The 21,882-nt window shown below is 43.2% G+C and overlaps 1 protein-coding gene across 4 annotated transcripts in view; it reads right to left on the minus strand.

Annotated features, from left to right (window-relative positions):
• wnk3 (WNK lysine deficient protein kinase 3) overlaps positions 1 to 21,882 on the minus strand; it is a 42,535-nt gene that overhangs the window by 12,493 nt on the left and 8,160 nt on the right. For 3 of the 4 annotated variants that reach the window (XM_030055982.1, XM_030055981.1, XM_030055980.1), the window contains exons 2-12: positions 20,480 to 21,658; positions 10,409 to 10,581; positions 9,372 to 9,592; positions 8,759 to 8,916; positions 6,493 to 6,581; positions 6,148 to 6,367; positions 5,560 to 5,869; positions 4,919 to 5,037; positions 4,608 to 4,802; positions 681 to 4,271; positions 330 to 373 (exon numbers count right to left, since the gene is read on the minus strand). In XM_030055982.1, coding sequence (XP_029911842.1) covers positions 330 to 373; positions 681 to 4,271; positions 4,608 to 4,802; positions 4,919 to 5,037; positions 5,560 to 5,869; positions 6,148 to 6,367; positions 6,493 to 6,581; positions 8,759 to 8,916; positions 9,372 to 9,592; positions 10,409 to 10,581; positions 20,480 to 21,205 — 5,846 coding nt within the window. In that variant the 5' untranslated portion in view covers positions 21,206 to 21,658. The remainder of the gene's footprint in view (positions 1 to 329; positions 374 to 680; positions 4,272 to 4,607; positions 4,803 to 4,918; positions 5,038 to 5,559; positions 5,870 to 6,147; positions 6,368 to 6,492; positions 6,582 to 8,758; positions 8,917 to 9,371; positions 9,593 to 10,408; positions 10,582 to 20,479; positions 21,659 to 21,882) is intronic. The other variant, XM_030055983.1, reaches the window with a different exon arrangement.

Genomic DNA, 21,882 nt, shown 5'->3' on the forward strand with positions numbered 1-21,882 from the left:
CCTAACAAGAGAGCAATGCAATGATGTAAGTCCAGACAATACTATCCATAAAAAGGCTATCATATAATTGGAAATATAATTTTCAATTTCTCAAAATTAAAGGAAAATGGCTCTGTTAAAAGGAAAGGTGACTGTCACACTCAGTGCACAAATCCACAGTAACTGATTATATCAGAAACCTGGGAACCTATGTGCCTGCATGGCATGAGTCAGAATACAAGTATCTTGTCTCATATAGCTTTTGTCTTGCCTTATGGACATAGGTTTATAAACAATTGTGTCAACTCTGAATCAGAGCTAAGACCAGAGAGTGGTAATATAAGGCATACCCTGACGAAGAATGACGTTCTGCGCTGAACAGATTTGAACTGTCCTGTAAAGTCACATGAACACAGACAGAACACAAACAGGTATAAGGAAACAACACATAAATCAAACCATTAGCTATATGATACAATTTAAGTAACAACAGAGCAACACAGAATCTTACAATTAGTAACAATATACACTTTTGAAAACATACTGTACAGTGATTCAACACAAAACTTTTTTTTTTAAATAAATACTTTGCCATTATTCACTTTTATCCACTGGCATTCCAGCGAAATGAAATAAATTATCATTATAGCTAACATGTCTTCTCAAAAGACTTCTATCCCAATGGTGTGTGCTTCCTGTACCTGAGCAATACCCAGCAGGGGAGGCTCACAGTCTTGCAGCGAGGTTTGGGGCAGCAAGGGGGCATTAGATTCAAGCGACTGTAGAGTGGTGACAGGAGGAGGGGAGGTGGGTACAGAGTCAGCCTGCCCTGGTAAGGTTATCTGAGCCTCTGGTGGGGATGTGGGCAGCTCTGGAGCAGGGCCAGCAGCAGGATGGAAGGATTGTAGGGATGAAAGAGATGCTAGTGATGCTGGGGGGCAGGAGGTATGAGAGGGGCTAGGGGGCATTTGTTGGGCAGGAAAGACAGCATGGGGCAGCACAGGCTGTTCAGTTACAGGTGTCTCAGTGTGTGTCTGAGTGTGAGAGTGAGCCTGTGTCTGAGCATGTGTCTGTGTCTGGGTGTGTGTTTGGGCCTGGACATTGGTCTGTGTGTGTGTGTGAGCTGGCAGCATCTGCTTGGTGTGGTGCTGAGGGGATGGAGGTGGGCCTGCCACTACCTGACTATAGAGGGGCAGGACTTTGGGCTGCGTCTGAGACTGGACCACATTACTGGGGACTATCTGTGCAGAAGGTTGGGGCACCAGATGTGGAGCAATCTGACATTGAGGGGGTAGCTGACTGTCATCAAGGGGTATCAAAGTCTGCTGGATAAGATGTGGTTTCTGAATGGTAGCTGGGGCGGTCTGTGCTGGTAGCGGGGTCTGTAGAGGTGGCTGTTGCTGTGGAGGTGGTGCTATTACTTGTTGCACTTGTGAAAGCTGCTGCAGCTGTTGCTGGTATTGCTCAACAGGCTGAGGCACAGGAGGCTGGGAGCTTGACTGAATGACCGAAGGTGCCGCTGTGCTTCCTGTGGGCTGCTGCTGGGCCTGGACAACTGTCTGTAGCGTTGTTTGGCCCTGAACATAGGCTTGTCTGGTCTGCTGCATAGGATGAGAGGCAGGGGTGAAGGTTCCTGGGTCAGCTACTGAGCTAGGAGCAGCTGTGATAGGTCCAACAGTCCCAACGGAGCCAGGAGACAGAATCATCTGCTGATACTGCAGTATTGGAGGCTGTTGCTGCTGCTGGGTAATGTGGGTGACATCAGGTTGTACTGACGGCATGATTTGGTGGGTGGGTTGAGGTGTTGGGACATACTGGGGAGCCAAAAGGCCAGAAGCAGCCTGGGCACACACTTGGCTATGAGGCTGGACTTGGTTCTGTGGCTGGAGCTGGGACTGTAACAAGCCTTGTATTTGAGCACTCTGTTGAACTGGCGCTTCATGTTGAATCTGACAGGGAATTGAAGCAATCACAGCTGGAGGTTGGACATGGGCTTGACTCTGCTGGCCCACCATCTGAGTGTCAACATTTGGGTTCTGCCCCTGTGGTGGCTGAGCCTGATTAATTGGGCACAGGGGCTGGCTCTGGATTAATGGCTGAGAAGCCACTTGGCTCTGTGTGGGAGCAACAGGGATCGGATGAGTGGTCTGTAAAGGAACTTGTTGGGTTTGGATGGGTTGTGTCTGTCCCAGGATGGTGGCCACTTGAGGAGGTACTTGGGCCTCAATCACAGTCTGAGCTACTGGGGCTGCAGGTGGGCCTGTGAGTTGAACTGGGATCTGGCCTTGGCTTTGGGGATAAGCTTCACTTTGACCATGCTGGGTAAAGACTTGGGCCTGGATCACAGCAGGTGTCTGGATAGGGATCTGCGTGGTAGGAATGGCCACTGGCACCTGGGCCTGGGAGGAAATTTGAGTTTGCAGCTGAATCACCTCCGAGCTGGCTGGAACTCCAATTGGGATGTGAGATTCCATTACAGAGATGTGATGCTGTGGCTGGGTGATGTAGGCTTGCTGTTGTTGGACTGGTGGTCCTTGCTGCTGTTGCTCTACCACTTGCTGCTGATTGAGAGTGGTGTGAGGAGGAAACTGAGCAGTGTTTAGCTGTGGGATACACACCGTCTGTGTATCAGCTGATTGCTGTGGAATCAATGCCTGCTGCTCACTGTTGCTTTGTAGAATAGGGACAGTCTCTTGTTTCTCAGTTTGCTGAAGTTGAATTATGGCTGCTTGTTGCTGCTGTTGCTCTTGAATCTGTTGCTGCTGTATCAGGGCCTGTTGGTGCAGTCTCTCTGCTTGTTGTTGCTGTAACAGTGCTTGTTGTTGGCGTTGATGATCCAACTGTTGCTGCATCAAAGCTTGTTGCTGCTGCTGTTCCAGTTGCTGCTTGAGTTGGGCTTGCTGCTGCTCTTGTTGCTGTTTCTGTAGAAGAGCTTGCTGTTGCTGCTGTTGTAAAATAACTTGCTGTTGTAAATGTTGTTGTAATAGTGCTTGCTGTTGTTGTTGTTCCATTTGTTGCTGGAGTAAGACTTGCTGCTGCAATTGTTCCATCTTCTGTTGTAACTGGGTCTGCTGTTGCAGCACAACTTGTTGCTGCTGTTGTTCAATTTGCTGTGGCATCTGTGGCTGTTTTTGTACTCCAGACTGCTGTTGTTCAATTTGTTGATGCAACTGGGTCTGCTGCTGTTGCTCCAGTTGCTGATGTTTCTGTAGAAGAGTCTGTTGTTGTTGTTGTTGCTCCAATTGTTGCTGTAGAAATGTGTGTTTCTCCTGTTGTTGCTGTTGTAGAAGAGCTTGTTGCTGCTGCTGCTCCTGTTGCTGTTGGTGTTGCAGAAGAGTTTGCTGTTGCTGCTGATCCAAAATTTGCTTTTGCATGAGTGCTTGTTGTTGCTCCAGTTGTAATTGGACCTGTTGTTGCTGCTGTTGAAGCAGCACTTTTTGCTGCTGCTGGTCAAGCTGCTGTTGGATATACGCCTGTTGTTGCTCAAGCAGTAAAGCTTGTTGCTGCTGCTCCAACTGTTGTTGTTGTTGTTGTTGTTGCTGCTGCTGCTGTTGTTGTCGTAATAGAGCTTGCTGCTGCTGCAGTTGTTGTTGTTGCTGTAGTTGTAGTTGATGATGTTGTTGTTGTTGTTGTTGGATCACAGTCTGCTCAAGAGGATCCATTTGTGGTTGCTGTTTAAGAGTCTGAGGGTTTTCCCCTGGCTGTGGTAATGACATGGCTTGCTGCTCCATACCTGTTTGTGTTGGTAAAACTGTCTGCTGAGAATGTGGCTGGACATGCAGTATGGGCTGCTGTACATAGATCTGCTTCTGAGGCTCAGGTGGATGTTGCTGGACAGCCGTAGTTGAAAGGTTCTGTTGATTCTGTTCAATCGGTGGCTGTATGGTAGCCGATGTAGCCTGGGGCTGCGGAATGGCATTAGCTTGTTGCTGTTGGAGCAGAGCGGCCTGAGCCTCCATTTGCTGCTGCTGCTGCAGGGTGTTGGTCTGCGGTTCCAACCCAATCTGTTGTTGTTGAACAATAGTTTGCTGAGGGATCATGACATGCTGTGTTTGCTGGGGTGCTGTCTGGGGGATGATGTCAGTGAGCTGTATGGGAGTGGCAGTGGGTTGGCTCTGCTGAGCGAGGGGCACAATGGTCCCCACTAGTCCAGCAGGATCACTAATTGAGAGTGGCGCAGTGAGGACATTAATGGGTGCTTGTGGAGAAACTGGGGGTATGTATGATTGTGAGGGGGCCATTGACCCATGGGGAGTGGCAATTTGTGATCCATCTGAATGGTAGGGCTGTGTCTTCAGTGATTATGACAGAATGATGTGGGATGTTGAAAGAAGAGGGAAAGACAGTAGCAGAAAAATAAGGTAAGAGTAAGCTTTGGCAAGGGGCATTAATAATCAACACATTTCATTTTATGCAGTATTAAATCACACAATCACTCTGAGAGGATTACGAGGACGATTTGTAGTTTGGTAAGATAGTTACTTGAAGGGGGAAAAACAAAATGTAGAAAGGCAGTGTGACCTCAATTCTAGTTCAAGTAGTAGTAATGTATTAGCTCTAGATAAAGTGTCTTGTATGCCTCTGATTTTAATACAAGTTACTAATATCAGCTGAATGGGTCTACTCACCTGGGAAAATGGTTGAGGTACATTTGGTGAGACCTGTGTTGCCATGGGACTGGGCTGAATAAACGTTGGACCAACAGGTGCCCCTCCACTTTGGCCTACAGACGTGCTCGAGATACCACCACTCTGAGGCACATTAAGACCACCGCCACTCTGACCAATAGGGAGCATTTGGGGGTGACCCACAGCCGTAGTACCCTGCAGCGCAAGAATATAGAAAAGAAAAAAACATGATTTAACAATAAAATGAATTCCAACGGTCAGTGAATCACTGTGATGTATTTTATGGCCAAAATAGAAATATTTAGACTTACAGACACAGCAGACTGGAGAATAGTTTGGGGGTGGGTATATGATTCCCCTTGCTGAGAGTATGCCTGGCTCTGTCCACTTGCATAAGATTCACAGCTAGCTGACCCAATGCTCTCACGCTCTGAAAGAAAGACAAACCGACAAATTAAATCAGGATCGTGAAAAAAACTCAACACTATAAATTTGTTGAAGTCACAATATTTAATGTCTGGATTGATTTTAGGTTCATTCCTCCTCATCATTTAAGACAGAGTTGGCCAACCAGTCCAGCTTAAAAAGCCCCCCCCCCATTCTAAAATGAGTTGGGAAGACGATATAATATGAATAACATCCCCTGTTCTCTTATGGTCGGTCGGGATGAGAAATTACTGAAGTATGAGTGTACCAACTGCTTGGAGTATATTACATGGTACTTGACTAACAGCTGTGTTAACCAGTAGGAAACTGATCAATGTAAATGAAAGATAGAATGAGGTTCTGAACTTCAACTCCAATAGAACTGCCCCAAGACACACAGGAGCAGGCAAAACGCCACATATGAACTCCTGATTTAGGATGTAATGATCATGTCCTATTCAATGACAGTATTAATCTCCTCTAATCTTCTGGCTTATGTAACATGTGATAAAGGAGCTTTCTCTACCTGGCAGGTTGAGGGTTGTCGTGCTGAGAATATGCTGCTGCGTGACATGCTGATCTGCCTCTGGCAGCTCCTCAGGCTCCTGCCCTCCTCCTCCGGTCTGCCCTGCTGCCCCTGGCCCCAAAGAGGAGGGGCAGGATGGATGGGAACAGGTGTAGGAGGTGAGGGTGGAGTCCCCTCTCTCCTCAAAACCCTGCTGTTGGAGCAGCTGCTGTTGACGACGCTCACGCGACTTCTTGATCTGATTAACTCGGTCCCGGATGGATTTGCCCACCACCTTTGCATCACTCTCATGGAAGAAGCCTGACTTCACCTGTGATAAGAAGCAGATAGAGAGTGAAAGAGAGAGGAACAGAGAGAGCAGGGGAGAAAGAAAGACAGAAATAGGTGGTTGATAAATTAAAGGCAGGAGGGAATGTGGGTTATGAGAAACTAGCTCGGAATGCCTGATAAATGAGCTGTGGGATTTCTTTCTCTCTACTATCCTTTAGGGTCTTATGCTTGAAAACCTTTTCTCAATCTACCTTATCCCAACGCAGTATTCAAGAACCCCTTTCTGCTAGTCAGGACTCAACTGGCCCTGTGTCTCACCATCTCCAGAGCCACCTCCTCAGCACTATCATTCTCCAGGTCATAGCTGAACTCAATGGCCTCATTGTCCTTGTGCTTGCCCTTCAGCTTCTTGGGCTCCTCCACCCAAATCCGTAGAGCTAGACAGTCCTGTAAGCCAGTGTCCTCCTCTGCCAGCTCCACGCGCACCCCTGTGTCCTCTCCAAAGAATGCATGGGTAAGGAGGTCTCGGATGGAGAGTCTATCAAAAAAAAAAAAAAAAAAAAAAGAAACAGAAAACAGAAAACAGAGGCACCATGAAGTTTTATGAGCAGTCTTGCATGAGACAATGTCATGCGTCATGTTATGAGAGCAAAAATTGCTTACCTCTGGCTCTTGTTCTGACGAATGCAGCCCTCGATGATCTCTTTAATCTCTGGGTCATTGACTTTATCAAAGCTGGCTGGTTTTATACCCTGCACAGAAAGAAGGAAAAAAGATCTTTTGGACTGGCATTTTAACAAACCAGAAAATTGAGATTAAGGTGAGGGAACAACAACAGACATAATATATCATTATTTAAGGCATTTTTACCATGGCCTCTGAAGCCAAACTCAGCTAAGCCCACTGCAACTGAGGCACTTCATTCTATGTCCCTGTGTCTTAGAAAGTCGCATGTACAAATCAACTCTGTTCTTTATTGACGATTATATACTGCAATTAGCAATGTGATGTAAAAGCTGTATTATGAAAATTTAATTACATCACAGCTGCAGTTTTAAGTCCCATAATCCTCATCTTATGCAAATGAGTTGATGATGCTACACAGGGTTTATTGGTCTAACTATTAATATGCGTGGACTGCTGTGATATAGTGTGCAGTAGGTAAATCTTACTCACTTTTTCTCACTAAGACAACACAGACCACACAGTAGATTTATAGATAATTTATCATAATGCACAATGATGCATAATATGGTAAAAGTAAGATTCTTACTATTTACAATCAAGCTTTGTAGCAAAATAACATTGTTGTACAGAAGAGATGAAGGCAGTGGATCACTTACAGAGCCAGGCTGCTGAGACTCATTTAAATAAACTGATAACTAACTGGGGCTGAAAGCTATTGCCTCAAATGCACTGAGATTCCACACCATTGGTTCTCAACCTGAATTGTGGGGACCCACAGGGATCCCTGAAGGGGTTCCAGGGTAAAAATGTGGGAAAATGGGGAATATTTTAATTTTGCTATTATTTCATTGTCTAGAAGTTAGCCCAATGAGAGAATGTATAAGAGTGACTATTCAGTTCAGATGTTTTACACTCCTCACTGTTAATCTGTCAATGTACAGCATAGACAGTTATGGAAAAACTACCACAGCCTAATATGTATCAATCTGAGGGTCCTTGACCCTAAAAAGGTTGAGAACCACTGCTTCACAATCTGTACTTATTTCTGACATAAAAACAGTACACAGTAGGGGTGTAACAATATATCATGTCATGTTATTTCACAATGCAAAAATGTGGTGATATGAATCGTCAAATGTCATAATGCACATTGTAGAGAGCTAAATTAAGTTTATTAAACCATCTGACAAAACTATGTAATGGCAAAACAATGCAAACTGCAAGATGTACTAATGAATGCAAGCACTGATCAGTATTAAGGGAGAATAAGGCATCTACCTTGAATTCCTTATGTGCACAGTTTAACAAACAACAAACCGGTAACTCCTCACAGCGGCTATATCAATGCAGCAGCAACAGGAAGGTGCTGCTTTTCTCCCGCAGGCAGAACGGGGGAGAGCTGTAACAAGTGTCAGAAGCTGACATAATATGTCAATAAGCGGAGGTTAAAATAGGTTAGTTAATAGCATGGTGCCCAATACATTGATCGCTATCGACCGGTCGACCAGAGAAGCGAGGGAAGGAACGTGCACAACTTACAGTGCACGTTACACTGAAGCTGATAGCTGACTCCATTCAGTTCAAGTCATCGGAACAAGGTAGGGACCCTGCATGTATTGAAATATATTGTGCTGTGGAGGGTCCATGCAGAAATGTAGAAATGCAAGGTACATTTTTTATGTATTTTCAGCAATAGGTTATTTTTGGGGGGTTGGCAGATCATGTTGAGCTGGTCATTTGTAAAGTGGCTCACAAGCCAAAAAAGTGTGGGCACCTCTAGCTTAATGCCTAACTGTTTTGATGTGATTGACTTGGCTTTTAATTGAAGATCACAGTATTCAGCAAGATCGACTCTAAGAAACACTGATCTGGAAAGCACCTGGAGATTAAGGATGCCCCATCTGTGATTTTACATTGTTTGTGATTTAAGATATCACTTAGTTGATTTTTTTAATGATGTTGTAAAACTGTTACAACACAGTTTGTTTACAATTTTATACCTCCGTTCAAGTTCTCTACAGCAGGGGTCTACCATTTGTTTAAATAAAATACTACTACTACTACTACTACTACTAATAATAATAATAATAATAATAATAATAATCTTTTCAATCATATTTTTGTTCAAAAATCATGAGAATATCAAATTGTGAACCCTGCACTGCGAGTCAAATGGAATCGTGAACTGAGTGAATCGTTACACCTGTAGAACACAGATTTCCATGCAGCCAAAGAGACTCACACTTGTGACTTTGCGATAGATTTGAGCAGCATTCTGGCACTCAGAGTAAGGGTATTCTGAAGTAGCCATTTCCAGCATGCACATCCCAAAGGCATAGACATCCACAGACTCATCATAGTGCTCTTCATACATCTCTGGAGCCATGAACTCTGGAGTTCCTGTTGAAAACACACAAATGCATCCCAGTAAAATAAATAAATAAAATCTACATTACCACTATCAATGTTTACAGTTTATAGTTTATATACTGTGGTATAACATAGAGAACTTAACCTTCTAAATCAATAAAATCAATATAGACCTCTGACCTTCCTGGTAAACACTGCTCCTGCTCCCTGCACTTTATTGAACAAAATGGTACTCATAGTGAATTGCTTTGGTTCGCTTTCTGTACACTGTATTTACAGTAAGTGCTGTCCACATGGATTTTAGAGTTACTGCATCAATACTAATCTATGCTCCTTGGCTGCTGCTTGTGAAACTTGTGGCTGAACATCAGACCAGTGCTGAGTCCAGTGCAATGTGCATTTAGAAGCACTGACTCAGTTTGCTGCTGTAACTTCATAATGCTTTGTGTTGTTCTCAAATGTATTTATGTATTTATGTAGCTCACCTATGACACTCTTGGCAAAGGATGTCCTCATAAGTGTGGCCAGTCCCAGGTCTCCTATCTTGACTGAACCTGTAGGTCCTGTGATGAAGATATTGTCACACTTGAGGTCCCGGTGGACTATTGGAGGGGTCCTGGTATGGAGGAAGTGAAGGCCCTTCAGGATCTGCCTACACCAGCTCCTCAGGACTTTGGGTTTCATCACCTTAAAGCGCTTCAGGTAACTGTATGGAGACAGCAAAAGCATGATTTTGTGGTCTAACACAGAGGCACATTTTAGTCAGACAATGACAAACATAATATAGGAACCAGATGGGTAAGATCACCAAAAATAACTATATAAGGGTCCCAACAATTATATAAATTCTATATAACTTTTAATGCATCATGTTAATGTCACCTGCCACTTCACTTGAAGGGTAATTGACAATCTGACCTGTCGTTTCACTTCAATCTCATGACATTCAGAATACTCAGAATATTACATTGTAATAATCATAATGAATTTATGAATTTATTTCTACAACCAATTTCAATTCACTAGATAATTAAGAGTAACACTTTATTTTGATTTCAGTTCCTCTAATTGGATAGAACAAACTATTAACTGAAAAGTTATATTTTTAAAATAGGAATTATATCAGTGAACAATAATTAATGCAAAAGGTGCAGGTTTTCCTGTATTTTTTTTTCTCCAGCTGTATTGCAGTATAAGTTCCAGTAGGTGATGCAGTTTAAGTACTGCTCCTATTTTTCATTATGACATATGAGGAAAACTGTTTTAGATTAATTGAACTGACTTTTGTCTATCTATGGGACCAGTTTGCTACAAATGACATCACTCAGAGAAGATATTCAACTAAATTACATTGTGCTATACCTGTAGTTGTGCTATATCTTCAGTAATCAGCTTTGTATTCAGTAATCAACTTTATTTTTAAAGGGGTGAAGTACCTCATTACAGTAAAATGTAAACAATCTGTGCCCTAAAAGTATGTCATGAGAACGGGGAGCAATAGATATGCAGAGGGTGTGCTTACGTTTTGAGTGTTCCTGAGGTCATGAGTTCAGTGACCAGTACAATGCACTTCTTGCCACGGAGCACAGACTCCCAGGAATCATAGAAGCGGACAATGTTGGGGTGCTGGAGCCCCTTGAGCATCTCTGCCTCTTCCTTGAAGCGTTGCTGTTCTGCCTTAGTCAATTTGCGGTCCTGAGGGGAGAGTTACATGGTTTGCATGCATACATTTGTGTCCCCAGAGTTATTAGTGGCTGGTTAATCCAAACATCAAACATTCATTCATTCATTTTTTTTCCTATCTGCACTGGGCAAACAGCAGGGAAACACCTTACACAGTTCACCAGTCCATCACAGGGCTAACATGTACACAAACACACTCACATTCACATCTATGAACTGTGGGATGAAGGCACTCAAACAGCAAGCCTCCACTGAAATTGAAATATCAAACACTGAAATGTGTATTTGTGACAGTACTCAAGAGAATACATATCGCATCTTCCTGATTCATTTCAATAAGATGAACAAGGTCATGGGCAAGATGAATACAACAATGGCTACAATAGTAGGCTGTCAGTGACAGACCGCACAAAACTCCCTTGGGAGCTCTCACATCACCAGGCAACCTGACACTTCATACTCATGACTGTGTACTACATCTACAACCACTAGATGGTGCTAGCAAAACACAGTTACAGCAGTGCTGAGACAACACCCAAGCTAAGCTTTATAAAACACATTTCTGCCGCATCTGCCACACAGCCACAGTATGGCGGATGGTATGGATGCTGCAGAAATCCCACTCACTGACAGCAGTGCACAGGAGCAGAAGCGGCCATTGACAAATCCTTCCGCTAAACACTGGTAAACAGTCTATTCATAAGAAGACTTAAGCCTCCCTGAGAGCTCATGGAAATAGTTAATGCAGAGCAGTTATTATGTTCAACAGTAGAAAAAGGAGAACTATCTACCCTGTCCACACAGCTCTCATCATCATTTTCTGCTGTTTTCAAACAAAACAGACATATTAACACACACACACACACACACACACACACACACACACACACAGATAGATAGATAGATAGATAGATAAATAGATATGGATGCTATGAATATTAAATACAAATGACAATTACCAAATACAATTAATGGGTTCATAGAATATTCCATTTTATCTTCAATTAAAACACCATACCTCACTGAGAGCTCATAGAAATAGTTAATGCAGAGCAGTTATTATGTTCAGCAGTAGAAAAAGGAGAACTATCTATTCTCTCTCTCTCTCTCTCTCTCTCTCTCTATATATATATATATATATACATATATATATATATATATATATATATATATATATATATAGATTATATATAGATTAATAGATCGATAGATAGATATGGATGCTATGAATATTAAATACAAATGACAATTACCAAATACAATTAATGGGTTCATAGAATATTCCATTTTATCTTCAATTAAAACACCATACATTATGCTGATATTCAAAGCAAAATGAGATTTTTACAGTCAGGGAAATCGTGACTGGATTCTTTTGGTTTAAGCCCTTTTTAATCATGTCACATGTAACAGCTGAACAGCTGTTATTTGCTGTTGTCATGTGCACAAATAATAATGTATTTCAGGACTGTGGTCTTTTGACCTTTGTTGACTTTGTGACTTGACATTCATTATTCAATGTCACTGAACACTCTGAGTAGAAAACACACTTTAACAAGCCATGGCCATGGGCTTGCATTAATACAACAGCTAACTTTTAACAAGGCCATTTATACAAAGCAAACAAATGCAAAATATCACATAATGTATGGCCGTGCTCCTCGTAGAAACACAACATTTCAACCTTAATACCTGTGAAAGAGCAAGACACAAGCCTTTGCTGTGTCACAAGCAGGACTCCCTATAAATAGCAGTCATCATAACACTGGCTTTCCACTGATCGATTCAATTGATGTTAAGCTTTTGGTTTATACAATCTGTCCAAGGGGAGGTGGTGTGTTGTAGATGTTTCAGTGTGAATAATGTGATTTTAATATAACGCAGTTTACTTTTATCTCTTCCCCCTCGTCTTTTTCTCCCACGCTATATTTTTCTGTCTCAGCTTCTCTTTCTCTCAGCTTCTATCTTTTCTGGGATCTTTTGTGATCTGTCTATACTAGTTCAATGTCCTTTTCTGGAAGTACTGGTGGAGGCCATCTCCCCACCCCTCCCCTAACTTCCTTGTATTCCCTGGAACAGAGACATAGCATCAACAAGAAGACTGCTCTTCGTTGCACTATTAAGGCTAAAAATAAGCTGCCTGGCCTTGTCCTGCCCTCTCCATTTCATTCCTTTTACAACATCTACCTAACATTCTATGTATGTGCATGTACACGTTTGTATGTAAATGTGCACCTGTTTAAGTTCAGGTTTGTCTTTGCATGCTTACCTTTCAGTGCTGCCTGCTTCTACTTCTGCCTATGTCTACATTTGTCTCCATTCTAGCGCATTTGTGTTTGTCAGGGAGTATTGCTTCTATTTGGGTGCATCTGTCCTCTGTGTCACTCAGTCAGAGCATCATTTTGGTTGACTGTCTGGCTCTGTATGAGACAGAGTGCTTGCCTGTGAGTCTCTGTCTGCTCTCCTCCACAATGTCTATTGTGTCTCCTTCTGAGTGTCACATCAGACAACCTTAAGGTCAGCAAAGGTCAGACAGAGTTAGTGATTGTATTTGTGTCTAGACAGGCTCACACACCCACCCACCCACACACCCACACACACACAAACAAGCAAATATTACACAAATACGAGCACAACTGAAAGAGTGTACTCAGTAGAGTGCAGATATGCAACCTACAGTTTACCTTATGTGCTGACCAAAACCTGGGAGAGACTCAGCAGCAAACTGGACTGTCAAACACTTTTGAAATTACAAATAAATGACTGTTTGATACGGTAGAGAAGCCTATCGAAAATATACTGTAAAACTCCAAAAGCTAAGGTTTAGCTCTCACATTCTTTCTGTATCTGTTTCACTTTATTACACACTTTAAACGACCTCAGGAACCTAGTAGCCATGTTCATTCTAGTTCTTTGCCAGAGGTCATATGGCATTCCACAGAACCTGTGTTTCAACAAGAGTATGAATTAAAATTGCAACATTCAAAATCACTACTAAGGCCTCTCCCTCTCTTTCTCTCTCTCTCTCTCTCTCACACACACACACACACACACACACACACACCCAACCACACCCCACTGAGAGACAGCTGTTTTATACGTTATTTTTTACAGTTGTGAAACATCAGGCTATTTAATCTATTTTAACTGCCACTTGTTAATAGATTACTGTCAACAAGTGCCGGACATATTGAGAACAAAATATTTTCATAGGTTTTGAATCACCGCAACCAAGAGAGGTTCTTCATCATACAGTCATAACTGGGCACAAAACAATTAGTCTAATAGGCCAAGTAGTTTGCAAGATCAGCTGCAGACACACAGAGAGACACACAACTAAACACATGATACCCTCCAGGCTGCCACCTGGCGGAGATAATAACAAAAAGCATCTGTTCTTCAAATGAAAGGCAACATGTGTTCCTTAAGTGCATCATGAATAAGTCACAAACCACTTTCCATTCACAAAGCTGCTAAACACACCCAAATATGTTAATTACTGTTATAATGAAAGAGAAAAGAGGTCTCACTTAGGCATAGATGTGATAAAATGTAAACAAATATGGCAATCCTTAAGAAACACTTTAAAACAAAGGCAGTAATCAGGTATTGTAGGCTATTGTGCATTAGCCCTAGTAGCATATCACAAAAAGGGAACTGTCCAATCAAATGAAAAGGAACCAGCACAGACAAAAAAAAATGGACAAAACAGGCTCTTGACCATCAGATAAATGGAAAGGAGAAAGCAAGAGTAACAAAGAGACAGAAACTGAGAAAAGGGGGGCTAGTGAGGCCATGAAAGAGCTCCATTGTGACCAGCTTAGTCTCTCTCCCTCTCTGCAGTCCCTTTAAGTCAATGTGCTAGTTTTAAGTAGAATAAAACACATGGAATGAGACCATTCACTGCACTAGCATGCAAACCTAAAAGCTTAAGTGACAAATAATAATAACACATGAATACATGTGTGTTAATTTAGGCTAATGACTCAGAGCTGTTAATGAGAGCAGTTGGTTGTGTCATGGCCCTTTTGGGCAGTCATCGGAATAAATAGCTTTGGCAGTAAACAATGCAGGTCCCAAAAAGAACTTGAGACGAAGACATTACACAACAGCAGATGTACCCTTGGCTCTTCTACAGTATACATTCTGTTAGTTTGGTAATGTAATGTGTTTGTGACATGTCTGCCTCTCTGGCAGGGATGTAAGCAACTAGGTAAACCAAGTAAGACCTAAAAGCAACTGACGCTGGCCATACACCATGAGACTGTTTTGGAACAGACACCTGGCGGAGCAGAAGGTCAGACTGTGGGTTAAGTAGCTTCATAAAACACCAGGAGAAACGGACAGGATATGGCTTACAAGGCACATTTGGTAGATAGTAAGAAGCAGAGGTCAAGGAGGCCCAGACACGTGAGCCTTCTCCTTGGCAAACATTAATATCATGTCACAACACTAAACTGGCCACCTTTATTTTCACTAACATTCACATCTGGTGGGTGGAAGGGTGTGTGTGTGTGTGTGTGTGTGTGTGTGTGTGCGTGTGTGCGTGCGTGTGTTGGGGGGGGGATACAGGTGTATATATGTATATGTAAGAGTGAGCCTTAGTGTGGCCCTGTAGGAGTAAGTGTTTCAGTGTTTGGAAATGCAAGGTGGCTGTGAGGTTGGATTAGATTACTGTAAGCTATGACAGCTCAGACTAACAAGATGGACTGCTGGAAAAGGGCAGGCTCTGACCCTGGATTAGCACTCCAGGCCAGTGGGCCAAGTTCACTAACCATCATGGCTGACTGTAGTCAGTGCCTGTTTAGGTGAGCCATGTATACATAGGTTTTTTGCTGAAGCCCCACTGCATTTTAAAAGTGTTTGTGTTGTGCAGTGTTAAAGACTGGTAAGTCCCTGCAATGTATAGTTACCCAGTTGGAAAATATGGAAGGCTGAGATAATCCACAACACCTCAGGTCTGGTTGCTCCACTTATCAAAACTGATCGATACTGATCAATAATTAAGAGTAAAATCTTTCATTATGCATTTGCGCCTTGTTTCATATTATGATTTAAAACATTCCTCTCATTCATTTTAGAGCCATAACTGGCTGCATGCCAAATATGTAACAACATGTGACTGATGTTTTCATTAAAGTGCAAGAATACTTTTCTTCCTGCTTTCATGTATATTAAGAGAGCTCCTCCTTCAACCTTGAATAGCTGTTGATTTAAATCACTTTAGATAATCGCACATCATAACAACCTAATCTTGTGTGTTTCAGATGTGCCTAATTACAATCACACTATACAATTAAGACTTGCACTTTGTGGTTAGAACAACGTATTAAGGACAGCATGAGGAATACTGGACATCTGTCACTGCCCTAGTTGAACGTCTGGTCATTTTGGTTGAATTGATTGTATCCCAGGCTAATCAGCTCTGCTGTGGCCCATTCAATGTTCTGCTACTAATTTTAGTCACTTGTCAATAGCTTGTCTTTGGTTTGCTATTAGCCTAACCTAACTGGTCATTCCTGGCCAGAAAAAAACAATTTCCAGTATCTCCCCATATTGTAGCTGCTTGTTACACTGGGCTGAAGAGTATGATGGGGAAAAAAATGCATATTGCTGAGCTTGTGGTCCACATGACCTTCATCAGAGCATACAGTAATTGTTCCTATCAAAGGACAGGTAGATTAACAAGCTTATATCTCTGGTATGACATATATTTATTTGTTCCCAACCACTTATCTATATACCTTATGAATGGCTGGATTATCGTGTCAAATCCTGGCTATAATCTAATAAGGGGTCTCCACTGCCCCCCACAGTGGCTACAGACTGAGCCCCACTGCTAATGTAGCCCATGTTAGATGCCCTTGTCTTTTAGGAAACACAGCAAAGTGTTTATAGCAGGTAAATTCTTAAACTAACATTTATCTACAAATATAAATACTGACGAATCTGAGAGCGCCGGAACCTCTTAATAGGAGGACACATTAAATCGCCAAATCTTTGAGGTAGTATCATGGCATATTGCTAATCCTGTGAGTAGGGCTGAGCTGATCAGAGCTGGGCCAGTCTGGGAGGACTGGGTTGAACCAGTCTGGTTTCTGCCGCCCGAGTTGTGCTGTCTGTGCAGGGTTTTTGTTCCAGCCTGACAGGCACCCACTGTAATTAACTCCCTGGATCACTCTGTATACTCACTCGCACAGACAAAGAGCCATGGGTGGAGAGTGGGAGAAAGGGAGGGTGAGGTTGGGAGAGAGAGAGAGAGAGGGAGGGAGAGACAGACACATACAGTAGCAGAGGTGAACAGAGAGCAACAGCACACACACACACACACAAACACACACACACTCACACAGAAATTTAATACTCACATAGATGCACATGAGACATACAAACACACATAGTCAGGTGATAGATGGCAAAAGTTAAGTCTCAAGTGATGGCAAGGAGGATATATAGCCTTGCCCTTTAAGGCATGGAATTCTCAGGGAAGGGAGAGGAAAGAGGAGAGAGGGTGTCCACATTGTGAACTTTTATTGCCCACTTTTTCAAGCTGCATTTGGACAGCTAATCCCCTATGCCACAGTGGCTTCCCCCTCTTTGTAGGCGCAGGAGGAGAAAAACTAGGTGCTCTCGGGCAGCAGTCTCCCAGGATAGTGGGGAAAGCAAGTGCATCATGGCATCAAAGGTTGTATAGCAATACATCCTAATCAATGCTTGTGAACTGAAAGCGTGTTTGCACTTCCACATAGTTTGTTTACGGCCATCCCATGATGTTGCCATCACTTTATACCAATATGACACAATTATACAAACACTAATTATTATCTGTGGCTGTTGTTTGATTATTGGTACCTGTAGTTTAATCAGAGGTGGCTGTTGTTTGCACACTAAAATCACCAGGTGGTGATGTAATGCAATACTATCAGCTTGAAATGATGACATTTTAATGCAGTGGGCATACATCCAAACCATGTAGTTGGGCTGGGTCAATGAGCTATGAGACAAAAACACTCTAGTGCGAAAACAGTAAATTTCTTCTCACATTTGCCTATATTGCCAGTTCACAAATTCAGTGTAAAAAATATTATTGTGTTTATCCTGAATGATGATATACTCACATTGCACTGGATTACTGAAGATTGTCAATCAGTGCTTCTAGCCACAGGAGGACAAATTAATGGCTTTATCAAGTCTATCATCACTACGACGAGCCAATCACATCTCATCATCATCATTCCAATCACCATTGTCCATCCTAATACCACTTTGCCTGGACATTGAGAATAGACATTTGTAAGCTGGAGGAAATAGGACAGATCACCAGACCTGAGTGACTAGACTGTATTACAACATCGCTGTGCTACTGGTTCCATCTATTGACATGTGACCAGACGTGTGTGTGTGTGTGTGTGCGCGCGTGTATGTGTGTGTGTGTGTGTGTGTGTGTGTGTGTGTGTGTGTGTGTGTGTGTGTGTGTGTGTATGTGTGTGTGTGTGTGTGTGTGTGTGTGTGTGTGTGTGTGTGTGCCTGTGTGTATGAATTTGTGTGCATGTGTCTATCTATGTGGGTGTGTGTCTGTGTCTCCCTGCATGTGGTAACTTAGCATTAGCCACACGGCTGCTCTCTGGGAGGGATGCCATGGTAATCCTCTGTTTGGCTCATCATTCTCTCACTCTGTCTCTCTCTCCCTCTCATCATCAACTCTTCTGTGTCTCTCCTCTCTTTCTCACACACTCTGTTTCTCTCCACACTCTTTCTTTCACTGTTGCTCTTTTTTGTCCGGCCCCTGGTTTCTTTCTTTGTGTATCTCTCAGTCTCTCAGTCTGTTTTGGTCTCAGAAACAGCACTCCTGTTTACACAGTGAAATCTACTTACAGGGTAGAATATGCACATATTGTTTCTAAATCCTAAAATCCACCTTCCTCCATGAGATTTAATTTGTCCAATTGCATTTGTGGAGACCAAACTAAAGATCACAGATTCACCATAGGAACGCCAAGCTAATAATGTTAAGCCTAGTAGATTTTCATTTTCAAGAAAGGTTTTATCAGTTAATTTATGTTCACTCTCCTATACCATGACATAAGTATAATGTGGTGCCTTAAGTGGTGCTGTGAAAAATCTGTCTGGTGGCAAAGCATTTGTATGATACCATGGCTATCAAAATTGAGACAGGCTACTTGTACAAGCTCAGTAGAGCACTTATAAAAGCCCAGTGAGAGAGAGTGCTCACTGGGCATTTAGCTGGGATTGTTGCCTTTAATGAAGGTATGAGCAGAAGGTATGGCTGGTTTAGTTAGTGATATTTGGCAGAGCCAAGCTGCTGATGTGAGGCTGATTTACTAGCTGCTGGAGTAAAACCAGGGAAAGTGACAGGGGTATGGTCACTGCTTGTTAGTCCAATAGGCCGAGCCTGATCACAAGGATTAGTCAAGGCTCTTGTTTTGGAATTAGGTCCAAACCAAACACATGACTGACTTTTCTCACACAAAGCTAGCAGTCAAATCAGCTGGCTAACCACAACACTGCTCTCTATTGTGGGGCCATGAGTCAGGGAGATGCATTTCTTCTCTCCTCCACAAGTGTGTCTCCCACCACATGTTCAATTCACATCATCTGACAATGTCCCCCATTGCTTCTCAACACAATAAATTAAGCTGGCTATATAAAGACTTGGACATTACTCTCAAAGCAAGCCTTCATTAAACTTTCCTCTCACCACAGTGTCAAAGTATAATGTTTGCTGTCATTACATCTACAGTGGCTACAGTGTGATTTAGTGTTCTGTGTTCATAAAATGTATTCTTTTCAGACCCTCCCTTTTATTGCTATTTCATACCTCAGCTCTGCAAGACTACATTACACAGTAGATACGAATAGACCTATGTGTTTGCTATGACATGTAGCCTAGCCTACAACCACAGTGCACGTTTAGACAAGCCTAATTAGTGACACAACGTTAACCTCACATTAACCTCTCATTTAAAAGGCTTGTGATTACGTGTGACTACTTGATAGGTAGCTTGTTTAATAAAGCAACTTAAGAGCAGCCATTGACTGATGGCAGCTCTGAAGTTGGCGGTAGGATAATTTAACCATTATGGGAGAGAACATAATTTAAACTTGCCACTAAGCAGAAGACACCTAAACTTAACGGACCCTTAAAGATGATACTTGTCAACAACTGTTAAGAGCCCCTGCATCATTTACTATGCCACAACACTGTAAATAATACTGTCCGTATTTACTTCTACCAGTGAACAGTCCTTAAGTGTCATATGGATTCATAATTCAGGCTTCAGGCTGTTTCTAATAGGATAGCCTATAACAACATTTTGCTCTGACAGCACATGATTCCGTTATTCATAACAATCCTAGAAAAGCCTACTTTCTCACTGTATGCTGTCACTCAACAACAAGACATGGTCCTCCTTTTCAACCCAGTCTCTACTGAACCGCAGTCTCACAGTATGAATAGCAAGAACACAACATGCTGAGATTTCCACAGAATGGAGAGAGCTCCTGGGACACATCTAATGTTCACCTCAGAAAAGCAGCACTGGGCTTACAGATTTCCCCAGCAGGTTGATTAGAAATAAAGCTATTTATTGAAATGAAATATTTCTGATGATGCTTTATTCAGCTGTCAGAACTGTTACACATACTCTGCGATTGCAATTCATAAGACCATTTTAGATTTATTTAGTAGCTAATGCAACATAATGCAGCATTTAGAGATGTGTTTGACATTGTAGCAACGTGTCCAGGGTGCTTCCCTGCCTTTTGCCCAGTGCATGGTATGACAGGCTCCAACCCCAATGATTAAGCAGGTATCGAAATGCATGAATGAATGGATGGATGGATGCTTGACATTGTGGTGTGAACACAACTACAGAACACTTAATCTCACCTGAAGTTCACACCAGGCTACCTCCACCCAGGTCTCTGTGTCCAGGCCTTTGTACACAGTCTTGAAGGCTCCTCTGCCCAATTCAATGTCAAATTTGAGGAACCTGCCTCCCGGAGAGGTGGCCACAGCCTTCATCTCTGCCTCCTCCTCTTGCTCACGGTCCCTCTCCTTGCCCCTCTGGGTGGATGTGGAGGTAGGGACATCCTTGCCCGGCTCCTGGCTGGAGCTAGGGCAGGATGGGTCGTGGCCCAGGGCAGCACAGGCTGAGGCAACACCCTGCTGCGGGACACTGCTGGTGAAGACTGAGTCTGAGGAACGCAACTCCAGGTGGGGGGCGCTGTGGGGAGCCTCTGGCGGTTCCTCCACCTCGTCCTCCTCCTCACAAATCTCCACACTCTTCCTGAAGAAGCGCTTCTCCCTCCTCAGCTTGCTGTGGCCGTGAGCAGCTGGTGAGGAGGGCGTGGAGAACGACATCAGCCTAATTGGGTTCTCCTCGCCCTCCTTACCTGCCTCCCTGCCTCCTCCCCCTCCTCGGGGTCCTCCTTCCTCTCCTTCTGCCGCTCTCCTCGCCTGAGTCTGGGAGGAGGGGAAGTCGGAGGGGGTGCTGCGTGTCCTCTCCCTCTCTGGGCCGGCCCTGCCCTCCCGCTCCGTCTCCTCCTCCCTCTGTCCATCAGGTTTATCCGAGGAGTCCTCCGTGCCTGTGGGTTCTCCAGGGTCAGTTGCCATAGGGAATGGCCTTTCCCACTCCTCCTACCCCTCCTCCTCCTCCTCCTCCTCCGAACCTCTGATTCTCCGTCAGTCCCCGTCTCTCTCTCTTTCTGTGGTCTCCCTCTCACCCCTTCTAGTCAGTCAGGATGTTCTTCCAGTGCTGCAGGCGACTTAGGGCCGATCTCAGCCAAACTGGTGATCCCTCTGCCTCTCTTGTCCCTCTGTCTCTCCTTTCCTTGGATGTTTTACAGAACCACACAAGGAAGGGACCAGAGCTGTCTGAGACTAGTTTCTGTCCTCAGTTTCTTCTTCTCCATTTCCTACATAGTCCACTTAGGCTCAATACTAACTGAAGCAAACCACACTTCATCCAATTCTCACATACACACACTAAAGTCAGGGTTTTTTCAACTGTAAGAATAGCTGTGGCCTCCTCTTGCAAAATGGTGTGTCAATATCTTCAAGTAAATCCTGCAAGAAAATAAAACAAGACAAAACAAGACATTACTAAGCAGGAAGTTGTCATGTTGTCATATTCAACTCTTTTAAGAAGAACAGTAGAATGAGATTATTTGTATTTGGTGTGATGTGCTGCAATAGAAAAGTTAGTGTCCACTGTGCTTTTGAGGTGCAAAATGGACCAGCATCAAAGGAAAGTTTGTGATCCCTCATAGAACTTTTTTTTTTGAAGGCAA

Source organism: Myripristis murdjan, chromosome 7, assembly GCF_902150065.1.
Source record: "Myripristis murdjan chromosome 7, fMyrMur1.1, whole genome shotgun sequence".
Lineage (NCBI taxonomy): Eukaryota > Metazoa > Chordata > Actinopteri > Holocentriformes > Holocentridae > Myripristis > Myripristis murdjan.